At 44.1% G+C, this 18,779-nt stretch overlaps 1 protein-coding gene across 2 annotated transcripts in view; it reads left to right on the forward strand.

The window, feature by feature from the left end:
• Positions 1-18,779, forward strand: part of LOC122551966 (lysosome membrane protein 2-like) — a 78,443-nt gene that overhangs the window by 30,612 nt on the left and 29,052 nt on the right. For both annotated transcript variants that reach the window (XM_087993162.1, XM_087993161.1), the window contains exons 3-5: positions 6,404-6,548; positions 6,951-7,151; positions 13,621-13,712. In XM_087993162.1, the coding sequence (XP_087849288.1) occupies positions 6,404-6,548; positions 6,951-7,151; positions 13,621-13,712 (438 nt within the window). The remainder of the gene's footprint in view (positions 1-6,403; positions 6,549-6,950; positions 7,152-13,620; positions 13,713-18,779) is intronic.

An 18,779-nucleotide genomic window follows, 5' to 3' on the forward strand; every position in this document is an offset into this window, starting at 1 on the left:
ATGGCCACAACATCGTAGTCCCAGGTACCGATCCACGCCTTAAGTTCATCCACCTTATTTCTGATACTCCTTGCGTTGAAGTATACGCACTTGAGCCCATCTCTGTGTCCGCAAGTAGTCCCTGTCAGTGCTACCTTCTCCACAGCCTCCCTACAGTCTTGGGCATCCTGACACACAGCTAGCTTACTTGCTGGACTACAAGTCCGGATCCCATCCCCCTGCCAAATTAGTTTAAACCCCCCCGAAGAGTGCTCGCAAACCTACCCCCCAGGATATTGGTGCCCTTCTGGTTCAGGTGCAACATCTACCGGTTTCCCTTCATCTATGCTCCATGTCACCTCCTCAAAGGATTTCATTAAATTCCCCCTCATGAAGCCTTTTTTTTAATATGATTAGATTCCATACAGTGTGGAAATAGGCCTTTCAGCCCTCCAAAGAGCAATCCACACAGACCCATTCCCCTACATTTACCCCTTCACCTAACACTACCGGCAATTTAGCATGGCCAATTCACCTAACCTGCACATCTTTGGACTGTGAGAGGAAACCCACGCATAGAGTGTGCAAACTCCACACAAACAGATGCCAGAGGTGGGAATTGAACCTGAGTCTCTGGCGCTGTGAGGCAGCAGTGCTAACCACTGTGCCACAGTGCCAACCCAAAGTCATGCTGACTTTGCCTTATTATTATGTATTTATAAATTCCCTGATATTGATTCCTTTAGTACAGGATTTTGGTGAAGCCTCTTCTGGAGTACTGAGTCCAGTTATAGGAAAGATTTTATTAAGCTGGAGAGGGTTCAGAAGAGATTTACCAGGATGTTGCCGGGAATGGAAGGTTTGATGTATAAAAATAATCTGGGACTTTTTTCACTGGAGCATAGGAGGTTAGGTGATGGCCTTATAGAGGTTTATAAAATAATGAGGGATGTAGAGTCATAGAGCTGCACAGCATGGAAGCTGTGTCCTTCAGTCCTACTAATCCCGATATCCTTAATAGCTCTACTCCTATTTGCCAGCATTTGGCCCATACCTCTCTAAACCCTTCCTACTCATATACCCATCTAGATGCCTTTTAAATGTTGTAATTGTACCAGTCTCCACCATCTCCTCTGCATGATATAAAGTTGCCCTTTTGGTCCCTTTTAAAATTTTCCCCCTCATCTCAAACCTATGCCCTCTAATTTTGGACTCCCCCACCCCAAGGAAAAGACCTTGTCTATTTATGCCCCTCATGATTTTATAAACCTCTAAGGTCACCCCTCAGCCTTCAATGCTCCAGGGAAAACAGCCCCAGCTTATTCAGCCTCTCCTTATCGCTCAAACTCTCCAACCCTGGCTACATCCTTGTAAATCTTTTCTGAACCCTTTCAATTCTCAAAACATTTTTCTTACAACAGGGAGACCAGAATTGCACGCAGTATTCCAATAGTGGCCTAACCTACAGATGGAACATATCTCCCAACTCCTATACTCAATGCATTGAGCACTAAAGGCAAGTGTACTAAATGCCTTCCAGATAAGGTGAATGGCAGGTGTCTTTTCCCTACAGTGAGGGATTTCAAGACTGGGGAATATTTTTGGGGTGAGAGGAAAAAGATTTTAAAAAGACATGAGCATTTGTTTATACGGAGAGTGGTTTGTGTGTGGAATGAACTTCCAGAGGAAGTGGTGGATGTTACAACATTTAAAAAACATTTGAATAAGTTAATGCATAATAAATGTTTGGAGGGATATGGGACAGGTGCTAGCAGGTCGGACTAATTTAGTTTGTGACTATGGTTGGCAGGGACTGGTGGGACTGAAGAGTCGATTTCTGTACTGTATGACTCTATGACTATGACTTAATTTTCCCAATAGCAGAAGTTAAGCTAACTGGCCTAGAGTCATTTGATTTCATCTTCTTCCGTTTTTAAAATCAGAGTGTGACGTCGGCAGTTTTCCAATCCTATGGGTATTTTCCGGAATCTAAGGATTCCTGAAAGGTTATGACCAGTGCATTCGCTATCTCTGTAACTACTTCCTTCCATATGCTAGAATACGTTACATCAGATCCTGGAGACTTAGCAGCCTTTACCTCCATTAGTTCCCCAGCACCTTTTCTCCAGTGATAGTGACTTCCTCTTCTCTTTTTGTTCTTTGATTATATAGTAATTTTTGAATGCTATAGTGTGAAGGCTGGGACAATGTGTTTATTCCAATCCTTTGTCATTTCCTTGCTTGCGATTACTATTTCCACAGTCTTGTTCTCTATGATCACTTTGGCCTCTCTCTTCTGTTGTTACTGACAGCTGTTACTGTCTATCTTTATATCTCCTAGGGGATATTTTCTCCCTTTGTTTTTACGTCATCTGCTATTAATTTTTAAAACTTGCCAATCTTCTGATTTAGCTCCATCTTTACTAAATTATATGTTTTTCAGTTTGAAACTATCCTTAACTTTGTTGGTTTATCCCCTTCCTAAAACCCTTCTGCCTCAGTGGAACATATCTTTGCTGTAAGCAATGAACTATTTTCTTAAACATCCACCGTCGCTCATCAATCATCATTTTAACTAAACTTATTTCCCAATCCATTCCAGCTGACTCTGTCCTCCTGCCTTTGTAATTATCCTTCCTTAAGTAATGGTTGCTTTTGACCCACGTTTCCCACACTCACATTAAATATTAAATTCTACAATGTTATGATCATTGCTTCCAAGTGGACCACTCACTCTGAGATCATTTTATGAATCTGTTTTATTACACATTTTCAGGTCCAAAATAGCCTGATCTGGAAATAAAAATCCATTCTCCTGGCTACTTCTGTTAATTTGATTTTTTCCATTACATCTAGTGACTGACATGCTAACCTACAATATAGCTGGTCAGCCCATAAGCTACTCTAAATTTACCTTCTTCTCTTGCCATTTCTTACCTTAGCCAATATAGTTTCTGCATCTGATTAATGATCATGCCTTGCTACTGTATGTACCCATACTAACAAACATACACCACCATCCTTTCCTTCCAAAAACTCACATCATCCTGAATAATTAGTTCCCAGCTTTAACATCCTTGCAATGCTTGAGAGTGACAGTCTAATACATCACTGCATCGACCGGGATATCTGGCTGTGTGTGTGCTCTGCATCGACTGGGATATCTGGCTGTGTGTGTGCTCTGCATTGAACGGGATATCTGGCTGTGTGTGCGCTCTGCATCGACTGGGATATCTGGCTGTGTGCGCGCTCTGCATCAACTGGGATATCTGGCTGTGTGCGCGCTCTGCATCGACTGGGATAGTGAGCTGTATGTGTGTGCACACAGTAACTCAAGGTTGTAGTGAGATCAGGAGCTGAGTTGCCTAAGTGAAATCTGAACTGGGCGTCACTGAGCAGGTTACTGCTGAGCAGGTGCTGCTTGATAGCAGTGCTGATGATCCCTTCCATCACTTTACTGATGATGGAGAGTCAAGTGTTGGGGCATTAATTGACCAGGTTGGATTTGTACATAAAAGCCAAGGCATACCTGGAGAATTTTCCACATTGTCGGGTATATGCCAGTGTTGTAACTGTACTGCAAGAGCTTGACTTCGGGAACGGCAAGTTCTGGTGCACCGTCTTCAGTTGGACTGCCAGGGACTTCATCTACCTGTTGAAATCAGCTGATAGGGATCATGTGACCCTGGGGTCACTCTCCTTCATTGTCCAGAAGGATCTTGGTTCTGTGAAGGTAATGACAAATAAGAAAGTTGGGATTGGCATTTCTCCATATCGTCCCTTCTGTGGCACAATCGTAACTCATGGAGTTAAATTCCATTCCAGCTCAGAAACTGGTCACTCGAGAAAAGAGGTTTGCCCTGTATTTGATCCTTGTCCGCGCCCTACTGAAGGCATTCTTTGAAAATTAATTCTTGATCTTGGTGCAAGCAAAAGCCGTCTTGTTCCATTTATGGAATTGTGGATATGAGCTACCTTTGTTTTCCTGTCATTAGAGGTGGTGTTGTCAAAAGGGAATAGTCAAACCTTTTGCTAGGTGCCCTTATATAACAGACCAAACTCAGAATTTAATTAAACAACCTTTCTTTATTCTAACTCTTCAAGTAAAATATTCAATATAAAGCATACATTTGTTGCAGCATTTACTTCTAACTTTATCAAACTTAACTTCAGCTCTAACTCCCTTCATTTAACTTCGCTGTGTCTTACTTCACTTAATTCAGATTTGACCCAATCTGGAGGTTGGATTTGAAGCAAAAACTACCCCGAATCGCGTGAAAGTGGCCAACTTTGTTCTCCATTCAGGTCTTTTCTGCTGGGGTTCTGTGTCTTCTCTGAAGATAATGTCAGGGCACATACTTCCCAAATGTTGGTCTCAAAGGCTTCTCCTGAGAAAATTGTTTTTTTTTTCTGTTAGCTTATCTCAAAATGTGATTGATTTCCAGAACTTCTATGGCACTCAGCCAATGAACCCTGATCCCACCATTTGACCCCAGCCAATGGAATTTTACTGGTTATAAAAACTCCCAAATGGGTGGCACGGTGGCTCAGTGGTTAGCACTGCTGCCTCACAGCACCAGCAACCTGGGTTCGATTCCAGGCTCGGGCGACACTCTGTGTGGAGTTTGCATGTCCTACCCGTGTCTGTGTGGGTTTCCTCTGGGTGCTCAGGCTTCCTCCCACAATCCAGAGATGTACAGGTTCGGTGGAATGCCCATGCTAAATTACCCATAGTCGAAAAGTGTGGTGCTGGAAAAGCACAGCTGGTCAGGCAGCATCCAAGGAGCAGGAGAGTTGATATTTTGAGCATAAGCTCTTAATCATTACGCTCAAAACGTCAATTCTCTTGCTTCTCTGATGCTGCCTAACTGGCTGTGCTTTTCCATCACCACACTTTTCGGCTCTGATCTCCAGCATCTGCAGTTCTCACTTTCTCCAAATTACCCATAGTGTTAGGGATGTGTAGGTTAGGTACATTACTCGGGTAGATGTAGAGGAATGGGTTTGGATGGGTTACTCTTTGGAGGGTCGGTGTGAACTTGTTGGGCCAAAGGGCCTGTTTACACACTAATATTTCTAATTACAAATATTAAACAGCAGCCATATTCCAAGTCCCACATAAGGTAATATTGTAATATGAGTTGATCACATGACATCTGCCCTTATTTGGTCAACACAGGAAACTGCAGGTCACAGCAGGTCCTGGCTGCGATTTTAACTGAGGTCAGCATTTAAACTAGCTTGACCAAAATTCCCAGCAAGCTTCATTGTAGCTCATAAACAAACTTGGGGCCATTTCTGCTGCTGGCTGCCGGATCACAGTCGAGATTTCCCACATTTTTTGTACAGTGTGGGGGCAAGTACATGGCAACCAAGGCACTCCCTCCACCATTTGAAAAAAGCGTACCCAATTGCCCACAATTTGGGTTGTTAAGAGCTGACAGGCCATACGGATGATTGATGATAAATCACAGACCTCAACTCTGCCATCGCAGGTCATCTATAGCTTCTGGTTTTTAAAGTCAGCCTAATCTTCCTCTGAGGATCCAATAGCAAGATCTTGATACTCTTGCAGGGTTGGGGGGGTCGAAGGGTGATGTAGGTGAGACTGGGAGTGTTTGGTGATGGATTTACAGAGGTCATCTCTTTGCTCCATCCATGGAACCGTGTGCCCCTAGGTTTTGGGGACACTGGAGCCTCAAGATCCATAATCCAACAAACCAGTGGCCTTGGTTACCCCCATTATAAACCAGCCACGGAGTGTGAGTCTATTCAAGGCAACTCACCCCATTATTACCCCATCTCCCCTCCTCCAGGTACACCAACAATTTCAATTCTGGGGTCTGTATTTAAAGGGCTTGTCATATGAGAAGTGGTTGAGGACTCTGCGTCTGTACTCGATGGCGTTTAGAAGTATATGGGGACGTTTTATTTCAACTGAGAGAATACTGAGTGATCTGGATAAAGTGGTCTTGGAGAAGATGTTTCCACTAGTAGGAGAGATCAGGACCCAAAGGAACAGTCTCAGAGTGAAAGGAGGACTCTTTGGAACTGAGACGAGAGGGAATTTCTTCAGCCAGAGGGTGGTGAATCTGTGATACACGTGGCCCCAGAAGGCTGTGGAGGCCAAGATATTGAGTGTATTTAAGACAGCTTGATTCTTGATGAGTCAGGGGATTAAGGGTTATAGGGAGAAAGCAGGAGAAGGGGATTAAGAATCATATCAGGGATGGTGGAGCAGACTCGATGGGCTGAATGGCCTAATTCTACTCCGAGATTTTATGGTTTTGATGTCCAGAATAACGCTGTGTGGCCTGTGTGCTGTTTGGAATAAGTGAATGAATATTTCTTACCTGTTTCTTATTTCTCCAACATGTTGAACTTACCTAACCTAATAACTCCCAATGGTTCTCGTTCCCAACAGGGAGTTCCGACATCGTGCTAACGTGTCGTTGTTCAGCAATTCCACGATCTCAGCCACAACTCAGAGAAGCTTTGTCTTTGAGCCAACAATGTCAGTGGGTGATCCGCAGGAGGACATCATTACGACAATCAACATTCCATTTATTGTAAGTAGGAGGATGTACATCAGTAACATAGAACAGTACAGCACAGTACAGGCCCTTTGACCCTCTATGTTATGCCGGCCTTTTATCCTACTCGAAGATCAGACTAACTTACATACCCTTCATTGTACCAACTTCCATGTGCCTATCCAAGAGTCGCTTAAATGTCCCTAATGTATCTGACTCTACTACCACTGCTGGAAGTGCACTCCACGCACCCACCACTCTCTGTTTAAAAGAACCTACCTCTGACATCTCCCCTCCACCTTCAGTCAAAGTACAGCAGTTTCGGATACACTGATGTGGGAACATTGTTCAGATTCCACCTTCTGGCACCTGGTGAGTGCCTCCAGCCCTTGTACCCCCTGCGGGTGTAACACTTATCTCTCCAATTTCCTTTGCCAGACTCTGCTGCAAATGCTGAGGCGCAGTGGGATCACCCAGAAGATCTTTGCATCCGCACTATTTACCTTGAAGAGGAATGAGCTGTTCCAGAGCCAGAGTGTGGAGGAGTGGCTTTGGGGTTACGAGCATCCTCTGCTGAAGCTTGGTCATAAACTGTTGCCAAGTGTTTTCCCGGGCAGCCAGTTTGGACTTTTCTATGGAGTAAGTAATCAGTGCGTTTTGAACAATCCGGATATAGGATTAAAATAGAACATTACTGTCGAGCATTCCCAGAATTCATTAGTGTTAACTCCTGTGGTGTTTCTGTGTGAGAGCGATGATGCCTGATGCATAACCACATGGTAGTCTTACTGACCAGGATTCATCAATCATCACTGCACACCCTATCGCCTAAATCTCATTAGTTCAGAATGGTCAAAATCTTGAAATTCTAAGGCAGAGTGATATTCTTGAATGTCATCAGTTGGTTTTGTTGGTAAGTGACCAGGTGTTAACTGGATATTGGTAAGCACTAAGAGTCTCCATTAATAGTTTTTCACCCTCCTCGCCAGATTGTTATCCACTCCTTTGTCTATCAAACTGTTCTTCTGTCTCTTTGGATTCTATCCCCACCTATTGTTTACTCCTCACCCTCGACAACCCAACTATCTGGTGCATATAAACCCACATGTTCCTGGCTACCATCAGTTCTGAAGAAGGGTCACTCAGCCCGAAACAACTCCTGATTTCTCTCCACAGATACAGCCAGACCTGCTGAGCTTTTCCAGCAATTTCTAATTTTGTTTCTACTTTACAGCATCTGCAGTTCTTTCAGTTTTTATTAACCGGATATTATTTGGTTGTCATTTTTAGCTCTTATTTTGGATTGGGATTTTCCTCAGTGTCTTTAAGAATGCTACTTTGTGGCACAGTGATAGTGTCCCTACTCTTAGGAGAGACCCAGGTACAGGTCCCACCTGCTCCAGAGGTGTGTAATAACATCAATGAACAGGTTAAATTAAAAAAAAACAAATAATGTCCCAAGGAGAACGACAGATTAAATCACTTTGGTCTTCCTGTTTCACTAAAACACATGAAACCGGGTAATAGGAGTTTTGTTTTATTCACTCATGAGACATGTGTGTCGCTGGTTAGGCCAGAATTTATTGCCCGACCCTAGTTCCCCTTGAGAAGGTGGTGGTGACCTGCTTTCTTGAAGCATTGTGCGGTAGCTTGACCAAGCACAGTGGGAGTAGGCCATTCAGCCCTTTGAGGCTGCCCCATGTGCTTTTTTCTTTGCTCCACACTCTGGAAGAATACATTTGTCTTCATGGTGAATAATGATTAGGGCTGACGTTTTTGGTCTCAACTCCACTTTCTGCCTAATCCCTATATCCCTTATTCCCTGAGGGATCACAAATCTGTCGGTCTCGTTCTTAAAAACTTTCAGTGATGCAGCATTCCCAACCCTCTGAGGCAGAGAATTTCAAAGAGTCACAAGCTTTTGTATGTGGAAATTGTTCCTCATCTCGGTGTGAAATGAACATCTCCTTATCCTGGGAGTGTGCTGCAGTCTCTTAGACTAGCAGAAGACTAGTATTAGACATTTAGACTCGCATTATTAGGCTGACCAGAGTCACGCACATTTCAATCAGAACATCTCTCATTCTTGTCTAATCCAGTTAATATCAATCCAATGTACTGAACCTTTACTGGAGGAACCAGCAGTCCATTTAAAATGGGCTGACCAAGAGTTCTACACAACACTGTGACAAAAGAAGAGGCGAGAGCACAGTTTTTCCTTTGCATTTGATTGCAGGATGTGGATGGCATTTGTTACCCATTTCTAATTGCTCTGAAGAGTGTTGTTGAACCACTGAAGCCCTTGGGCTGTAGTTACACCCACCTTGCTGTGAGGAAGGAAATTCCAGGATTTTGACCCAACGACACTGAAGGAGCGGTGATATATTTGCAAGTCTGGAGTGGCTTGGAGGGGAACTTGCAGATAGTGATGTTCTCTTTTCTTTCCAGATGGGTTTGGAAGATGCTGTCTAAAGAGTTTTGGTGAATTTCTGCAGTGCATCTTGTGGATAGTACACACTGCTGCTACTGAGTGATGGAAGAAAGTGTTACTAATCAAGCGATCTCTTTGGCCTGAATGGTGTCCAGCTTCTTGAGTGTTGTTGGAGCTGCACCCATGCAGACAAGTGGGATGTATACCATGTATTTGTGCTGACATATTGGCTATTTGGACTCATCCACAAACAGAGTTTAAGAAAGTTATCAATTCTCCATTCAACTTAAAGCTACTCCAAGCCAGTTGCCATCCTGACTTGGAAATAGATCGCTATTCCTTCACTGTCACATGGTCAAATTCCTGGAATTCCCTACCTAACAGCATCATGAATCAACCTACAACATGTGGGCTGCAGCAGTTCAAGAATGCACCATCTTCTCCAGGGTGACTAAAGATGGGAAATAAATACTGGCCCCAGCTAGTGATGCCCACATCTCACGAGTGAATTAAAACCTTGCTATCTTACTGCTCTTTGCCTTCCCCTCCCGTACAGCTGCATTCCTCCGAATATCCATAGTCCTTAACAGTATCCAGAATGAAAAACCAGTTATCCATCGGAACATCCAGGGATTCCTGCTCTACCTACTTACCTCTCTTGGACTGCCTGGCACTCACCCATTCCCATGTGCCTGCCTGCACCTAACCTGTGGTGTGATCACCTCCCTGAATGAAATAGACACATAGGCCTCTGCCCTGCCAATGCTCAACAGTGACTCCAGCTAATGCTCTAGTTCTGAAACCTGTCACTCAGTCTTGTGCAGTCGGTAACGTGGGCTTGTCTAGGTGACAAGAAGGGGCCACAGGATGGATGCTCCACTTGGTCGAGCTGTCCTGCCAAACTTTGTCATTATATGTTGCAGTTACTTTAACTTTACCTAGTTTTACCCACTCTAACTTACTTTAACCTTAGTCCTGTACTTTTAACTATCACCTGCAGATTGACAGGAAGTAGAAATTCTTCACCCTTACTCACAATTCAGGTCCCTTTTTAAACTCTTGAAGCCATATAGAGCATTGTCTCAACCTCATCTGGAAAGTTAGGTCCAGTTTTGGGTGCCAAATTTTAGGAAGGAAGAGAAGAAATGTGAGATGGTGCAAGTAAGATCCACATAAACGATTCCAGGGATGAAGAACGTCAGATGGATTGGAGAAGTTGGGATTGTTCTCCCTAGGAAAGAGTAGACCAGGAGGAGATTTGATGGAATTATTCAAAATCACGATGGGACCTTGACATGGTAAATGGGACAAATTGTTTCTTTTGGTCAAAGGATGTGAACATAGGAGGTATGGTTAGTAAGCTGGAGATGACACCAAAATTACTGGTGTAGTGGACAGTGAAGAGGTTATCTCAGAGTACAACGGAACCTTGATCAGATGAGCCGATGTATGTGGTATGTGCATTGTGGTAAGGCAAATCAGGGCAGGACTTATACACTTAATGGTAGGATCTTGGGTAGAATGCTGAACAAAGAGACTTTGTGATGCAGGTTCATAATTCCTTGAAGGTGGAGTGACAGGATCGTGAAGAAAGCAATCAATACACTTGCTTTTATTGGTCAGAACATTGAGTGTAGAAGTTGGGATGTCATGTTGTGGCTGTACAGGACATTGGTTAAGCCATTTTTAGAATACTGCATTCAATTCTGGTCTCCCTGCTATAGGAAAGACACTGTTATCCTTGAGAAGATGGACAAACAATTTACAAGAAAGTTGCCAGGGTTGGAAGGTTTGAGCTACAGAGAGAAGCCGAATAGGCCGGGGCTGTTTTCCCTGGAGTATCGGAGGCTAAACCTTATAGAAGTTTATAAAATCATGGGGGGCCTGGATAGCATGACAAGGCAAGGTCTTTTCCCTGGGGTGGGGGAGTCCATAGCTAAAGGGCTTAAGTGAGAGGGCAAAGATATAAAATGGATCTAAGGGGCAACCTTTTCATGCAGAGGGCGGTGCGTGTATGGAATGAGCTGCCAGAGGAGTTGGTGAAGGCTGGTGCAATTACAATATTTAAAAGGCATCTGGGTGGGTATATGAATAGAAAGGGTTTTGAGGGATATGGGCAAAATGCTGGCAAGTGGGTCTAGATCAATTTAGGATATCTGGTCAGCATGGACAAGTTGGACTGAAAGGTCTGTTTCCATGCTGAATGTCTCTATGACTCTGAGGACAGAAGTGGAAGGGGCTCAGATTTAAGGTATTGACAACAGAAGCGATGACACAGGATATGATTACAATCTGGAAAGTGCTGCCTGAGAGCATGTTATAGGCAGGTTCAATCAAGACTTCTGTAAGTGACTTGAGCTATTATCTGAAAAGGAAGATTGTGAGAGGTTACAAGGAAAAGGCAGCAGAGCCTCCTGTAGAGGGCCAGCATAGACAGAGTAGAATGCCTTCAGTGTGGAAACAGGCCATTTGGTCCAACAAGTCCCACACCCCCTCTGAAGAGTATCCCACCCAGACCCATTCCCCTACCCTATTACTCTACATTTCCTATGACTAATGCATCTAACCGACACATCCCAGAACACTATGGACAATTTAACATGGTCACTCCACCTGACCTGCAAGTCTTTGAATTTTGGGAGGAAACCCACGCAGATACTGAACCCAGGTCCCTGGTGTTGTGAGGTAGCAGTGCTAAGCATTGAGCCATCGTGCTACCCCTCAACATGATGAGCCAAATGGTGTCCTTACGTTCTGTAATCATTCTGCAATTCTACAAGGACTGTGATGGTCTAAGGACTAGGCAACATAGATTTAAGAATTTGATCAAGATATGCGGGGAAGATGTGACCCAGAATCAAAGCCAACTTAGCAACCAATCAGCACTGTTTTCTCCTGCGATTAGTTATGTTTAGGCATTCTTGCAGAGGTCCTGACAAGAGCAAAGTGTCTTTCTCAGTGATATGCAATTGATTGATTGATACAACAACTAAGTGGCTATTTAATTCAACTCCATTTTTATTTCCCTGTGTATGCGCACAGGCTGGGTTCCTGTGAAATTCAGTGTCTGGCAAAACACCGTAACACAAGCTTATTTCAAACCACATGCGATAATGAAATTAGCAACAAAATTTGGATTTTTAACAAAGGGTCTTTAGATGTCAATGTGAGGGTAATTTTACATGTCTGCACCCTTAGTAACCAGACAGAAATGCCATTCAGGAGAGTTAGCCTGTCCACCGTGCCAATTTCAGGCCAGCTACCTATGAAATTAATGTGTAAAAGGTGTTGAAGGTTATTGGCTTTGACTGGTCAGGCTGATAGACATACGTGTTGCATATCAGCAATATTGAAACACACATGTTTTGTCCATCAAGCTAACCAGTAAATTGGAAGCATTTCTCAAAGCTGCTGTCACAGATTGCAGGGCCGATCTCCATAAACCGGATGTCAGTGTTGTGATTTCTCTCCCTCTTTCTGCATACCCTCTAACCCAGGAGCTTCGCCATCCAGGCACTTTTGGATCTAGAAATGTGGTACTTTATCTGAAAATAAAATGAACAATGTATTAAATGGATAGCAAGTTTCTAAAAATGATTGGCCTTTTTCTTCATTTGGTTAGAAAACCATAATATTACAACACTTTATCATTCTCATCAACACTGTGAAAGAATGGTTAGAGTCCAAGAATCCCTACAGGGTAAAAGCAGGCCATTTGGCTTGCTGAAGTCTGCACTGACCCCTCCAACCCTACCTTATCTCCGTAACCCTGCAAATTTAATGGCTAATCCACCTAGCCTGCACATCCCAGGACACTCTGGGCATTTCAGCATGGCCAATCCCACCTAACCTGCACATCTTTGGACTGTGAGAGGAAACCCACACAGACTTGGGGAGAGCATGCAAACTGCACACAGACTGTCATTTGAGGATAGAATCAAACCCAGGTCCCTCTTGCTGTGAGGCAGCAGTGCTAACCGCTGAGTCACTGTGCCATCCTCCTTTCTTCTCCTCAAGCATCTTTTGACTAAAATAGTGCCTCTTTATAGTATGCATGCAATCTCGTGTCAGATAACACTGATGGTCATGTCTGAGGCCTGACAACATTACCCGGTGTTGGACCTGGGTGGACAAAGTTTAAACATCACACATCAGCAGGTTATGGTGTTGCTAGTGCTTCCAAATAAACCTGTTGGATTATAACCTGTTGTGTGATTTTTAGCTTTACCTGGTGTTGACGGCCTAGACATAAGGCTGTATGGCAGCAGATCAAATCATTTGGCATATTAAATATTGGCATATGGAGTCAAAACTGACCTGTAGATGTTACTGTTGATGCCCATGTAGTTCACGAATGTTCCTCAGAGACACTTTGTCGCACAAAACCCATGAGAGTCGACATATAATCCCAACAAAACACTAAATGAATGACTTAGTACCCTCAGGATAACTAAAAGTAACCACCATTTTAGCAGTTCCAGCCATTGCCAAGTCTATTCAAAAGTAGGTCCATTTATTGCACTGTACCGAGTTTCCAATTGTGAAATTTTATATTGTAAATGCACGTGTGTGTATGTGTGTGTGTGTGTGTATATAGACAGCTCATGGAGGAATCATAAATGATTATCTTCGGCTAAAGCAGGCACTTTCTATAAGAGTATTTCAATCCATTTCCAGATGAATGGAACAAACGACGGAGAGTATTTATTCAATACTGGCAAAGATGACTATATGAAATTCATGGAAGTAATGATGTGGAATGGGCAGGAGTAAGTAACTTCTCCTTACTACAACTGTCGGAGCTATAATCTTATCCTAATGCAGTATGAATAAAGAAAGCGTGAATTTTGTGTTGATAAATCTAGTTTCTGATGGACTAACTGGAGGTTCTCGCTGCTCTGTTGTCGCTAGGTATCGTCCAGCTATTGGCAAAATGCAAATGAGAACACCACCTTGTAGCCTTGTGGTTATTTGGTTTGATTTCAGGATCTGGGTCACTTACTGCTCATTCCTAATTACCCCAGGCGGTGAGCCACCCTTGAGTTCCATTTTGGAACGTCCCACAGCGCTTGGAAAGTACTTTGTGCAAGGTCTCTCTGTTGTAACTATAGTGACCATTGCAGCCAGCTTGGACATGGCAAGATCCCATGAAGAGCATTGGAGCAAATAGGCAGGTGATCCAATATAAAAATGGAATATAGCAGCATGTGCAAATCAGACATATAAGCAGAAAGCGCTGGAAATCCTATAGAGAGAGAAACAAAATGAATAGTGGGGGAGCAGGAGCAGGAATTGAATGGTCTCTCCTGAGGTCAGTTCATAGAATCCCTACACTGTGGAATCTGGCTATTTGGCCCATAATTTTCACACCGACCCTTCAAAGAGCATCCCACCCAGCCCTACAACTCTGCTTTCCCTATCGCCAATCCATCTAACCTTTAGATTGTGGGAGGAAACTGGAGCACCTGGAAGAAAGCCACGCAGACACGGGGAGAACGTGCAAACTCCACACAGACAACCGCCCAAAGCTGGAATTGAACCCGGGTCTCTGACACTGTAAGGCAGCAATGCTAACCGCTGAGCCGCCACTTTGGAGGCGAAGTGTCCAGCATTTAGTTGTGCCAGAGGATAAGGAATGGATACCCCACCATTTTGTCACCAAGATTTGAATTAAAATTTACTTGGGGACCTCATCCTGACTGAACTGGTCTTTAACCAGTGACAGTTGATGCAATTGTCACGTGGGGAATCTGGAAAGCAAACTCTGTTGCGTTTTCCCAGGGGTGGCGGGAGGGGAGGGGGATTCACGTCTGGTCAGGCAACCACTTGGTCATGGCATCCGGGAAGGGGCTGGGAGGGGAGATGTTGAGAGGTACCCTGGAAGCTAGTCTATATATTCATTTTGGGGCTTTTTCTGTCAAGTCAGTCCAGGTGGTGAATAATGGTCAGTGGTCTGGGATTGGTCAAAAATGGTCAGGGGGCTTAACAATGCAAAGTCATGGAGTGCTGGGGAAAGCAGGATGCTCCAAGTCTGGGGATAGGCCTCATTGTCCTGGACCGCTGGAGACATAGTGACAGGGAGAGAGGGCAATTGGAGATTATAATTAGATTCCCTACAGTGTGGAAACAGGCCCTTTCGGTCCAACAAGTCCATACCGACCCTCCGAAGAGCAACCCACCCCAGATCCATTCTCCTACACCTAACACTACGGGCAATTTAGCATGGCCAATTCACCTGACCTGCACATTTTTGGACTGTGGGAGGAAACCAGAGTACCTGGAGGAAACCCACGCAGACACTGGGAGAATGTGCAAACTCCACATAGACAGTTACCCGAGGTGGGAATTGAACCCAGGTCCCTGGCGCTGAGGAAGCAGTGCTAACCATTGAGCCACCATTAGGCTGGGAGCTGATAGTGAAGAAGAGAGAACTGGGAACTCTGGAAAGGGACACTCCAAGCAGATCACGGCAATTCTGACCCACACACAGGGAGGAGGGAATTACAGCAAGGGGATGGGAATTCCAGCAAGGTGATGGGAATTTCCGCAGTAATGTCCTCTGGAAGTAAAGTGACGATATTGACATAAAAGGTTCAGTGGAAATGGAGGGAGGCTGAAGGGTCAATGGAGGCATTGGGAAATGAAAGGGAAGGTGAGGGTGAGGGGATATTCATGTGTTACAGGTGCAGCCTGCAATTCACTCGCATTGAAACACATAACGTCAAACGTGTTTCAAAATCTTAGAGAGAATTGTAAGGGATAGGATTTATGAACATCTGGATAGGAATAATGTGATCAAGGATAGTCAGCATGGTTTTGTGAAGGGCAGGTCGTGCCTCACAAACCTTGTTGAATTCTTTGAGAAGGTGACTAAGGAGGTGGACGAGGGGAAAGCAGTAGATATGGTGTATATGGATTTTAGTAAGGCGTTTGATAAGGTTCCCCATGGTAGACTACTGCAAAAAATACGGAGGTATGGCATTGAGGGTGAGTTGGAGGTTTGGATTAGGAGTTGGCTGGCTGGAAGAAGACAGAGGGTAGTAGTTGATGGCAAAGGTTCATCTTGGAGTGCCGTCAGTAGCGGTGTTCCGCAAGGATCTGTTTTGGGACCATTGCTGTTTGTCATTTTTATAAATGACCTGGAGGAGGGGTTAGAAGGTTGGGTGAGCAAGTTTGTGGATGATACGAAAGTCGGAGGAGTTGTAGACAGTGAGGAAGGATGTGGCAGGTTACAGCGGCATTTGGATAAGCTGCAGAACTGGGCAGAAAGGTGGCAAATGGAGTTCAATGTAGCTAAGTGTGAGGTGATTCACTTTGGTAAGAGTAATAAAAAGATGGGGTACAGGGCTAACGGTCGGATACTTGGTAGTGTGGATGAGCAGAGGGATCTTGGTGTCCATGTACACAAATCTTTGAAAGTTGCCACCCAGGTAAATAGTGCGGTGAAGAAGGCATATGGCGTACTGGCTTTTATTGGTAGAGGAATTGAGTTCCGGAGTACTGAGGTCATGTTGCAGTTGTATAAGACTCTGGTGCGGCCGCATCTGGAGTATTGTGTGCAGTTTTGGTCGGCATACTATAGGAAGGATGTGGAGGCACTGGAACGGGTGCAGAGGAGGTTTACCAGGATGTTGCCTGGTATGGCAGAAAGATCGCATGAGGAAAGGCTGAGGCACTTGGGGTTGTTTTCATTGGAGAAAAGAAGGTTTAGGGGTGACTTGATAGAGGTGTATAAGATGATTAGGGGTTTAGATAGGGTCGACAGTGAGAATCTTTTTCCACGTATGGAGTCAGCTATTACAAGGGTGCATAGCTTTAAATTAAGGGGTGGTAGGTATAGGACAGATGTTAGGGGTAGGTTCTTTACTCAGCGAGTCGTGAGTTCATGGAATGCCCTGCCAGTAGAAGTGGTGGACTCTCCCTCATTATGGGCATTTAAGCGGGCATTGGATAGGCATATGGAGGATAGTGGGCTAGTGTAGATTAGGTGGGCTTGGATCGGCGCAACATCGAGGGCCGAAGGGCCTGTACTGCGCTGTATTCTTCTATGTTCTATGTTCTATGTTAGCTGTGCAGTAACTATGTAGAGATGGTTGACATAGTGTGCAAAGTGGGATATTCCCAGAAATACATCCAGGGAGGTTATTTGGGTGGAACTGAGAAATAAGAAAGGGATGATCACCTTATTGGGATTCTAATATAGACCCCCCAATAGTCAGAAGGAAATTGAGAAACAAACTTGTAAGGAGATCTCAGCTATCTGTAAGAATAATAGGGTGGTTATGGTAGAGGATTTTAACTTTCCAAACATTGACTGGGATTGCCATAGTGTTAAAGGTTCAGATGGAGAGGAATTTGTTAAGTGTGTACAAGACAATTTTCTGATTCAGTATGTGGATGTACCTACTAGAGAAGGTGCAAAACGTGACCTACTCTTGGGAAATAAGGCAGGGCAGGTGACTGAGGTGTCAGTGGGGGAGCACTTTGGGGCCAGCGACAATAATTCTATTCGATTTAAAATCGTGATGGAAAAGGATAGACTAGATCTAAAAGTTGAAGTTCTAAATTGGAGAAAGGCCAATTTTGACGGTATTAGGCAAGAACTTTTGAAAGCTGATTGGAGGCAGATGTTTGCAGGTAGAGGGACAGCTGGAAAATGGGAAGCCTTCAGAACTGAGATAACAAGAATCCAGAGAAAGTATATTCCTGTCAGAGTGAAAGGGAAGGTTGGTAGGTGTAGGGAATGCTGGATGACTAAAGAAATTGACGGTTTGGTTAAGAAAAAGAAGGAAGCATATGTCAGGAATAGACAGGATAGATCAAGTGAATCCTTAGAGTATAAAGGAGTAGGAGTGTACTTAAGAGGGAAATCAGGAGGGCAAAATGGGGACATGAGATAGCTTTGGCAAATAGGATTAAGGAGAATCCAAAGAGTTTTTACAAATATGTTAAGGACAAAATGGTAACTAGGGAGAGAATAGGGCCCCTCAAAGATCAGCAAGGTGGCCTTTGTGTGGAGCCACAGAAATTGGGGGAAGATACTAAATGAATATTTTGCATCAGTATTTACTGTGGAAAAGGATATGGAAGATATAGACTGTAGGGGAATAGATGGTGACATCTTGCAAAATGTCCAGATTAGAGAGGAGGAAGTGCTGGATGTCTTGAAACGGTTAAAAGTGGATAAATCCCCAGGACCTAATCAGGTGTACCCGAGAACTCTGTGGGAAGGTAGAGAAGTGATTGCTGGGCCTCTTGTCGAGATATTTGCATCATCGATAGTCACAGGTGAGGTGCCGAAAGACTGGAGGTTGGCAAACGTGGTGCCACTGTTTAAGAAGGGCAGTAAAGACAAGCCAGGGAACTATAGAATGGTGAGCCTGACCTTGGTGGTGGGCAAGTTGTTGGAGGGAATCCTGAGGGACAGGATGTACATGTATTTGGAAAGGCAAGGACTGATTCGGGATAGTCAACATGGCTTTGTGCGTGGGCAATCATGTCTCACAAACTTGATTGAGTTTTTTGATGAAGTAACAAAGAAGATTGAGGAGGGCAGAGCAGTAGATGTGATCTATATGGACTTCAGTAAGGTGTTTGACAAGGTTTCCCATCAGAGACTAATTAGCAAGGTTAGATCTCATGGAATACATGGAGAACTAGCCATTTGGATACAGAACTGGCTCAAAGGTAGAAGACAGAGGGTGGTGGTGGAGGGTTGTTTTACAGACTGGAGACCTGTGACCAGTGGAGTGCCACAAGGATCGGTACTGGGCCCTCTACTTTTTGTCATTTACATAGATGATTTGTATGCGAGCATAAGAGGTACAGTTAGTAAG

The sequence above is a fragment of the Chiloscyllium plagiosum genome, unplaced genomic scaffold (assembly GCF_037043375.1).
Source record: "Chiloscyllium plagiosum isolate Xiang-an unplaced genomic scaffold, Cpla_swu_hap1 HiC_scaffold_12, whole genome shotgun sequence".
Taxonomy (NCBI): Eukaryota; Metazoa; Chordata; class Chondrichthyes; order Orectolobiformes; family Hemiscylliidae; genus Chiloscyllium; species Chiloscyllium plagiosum.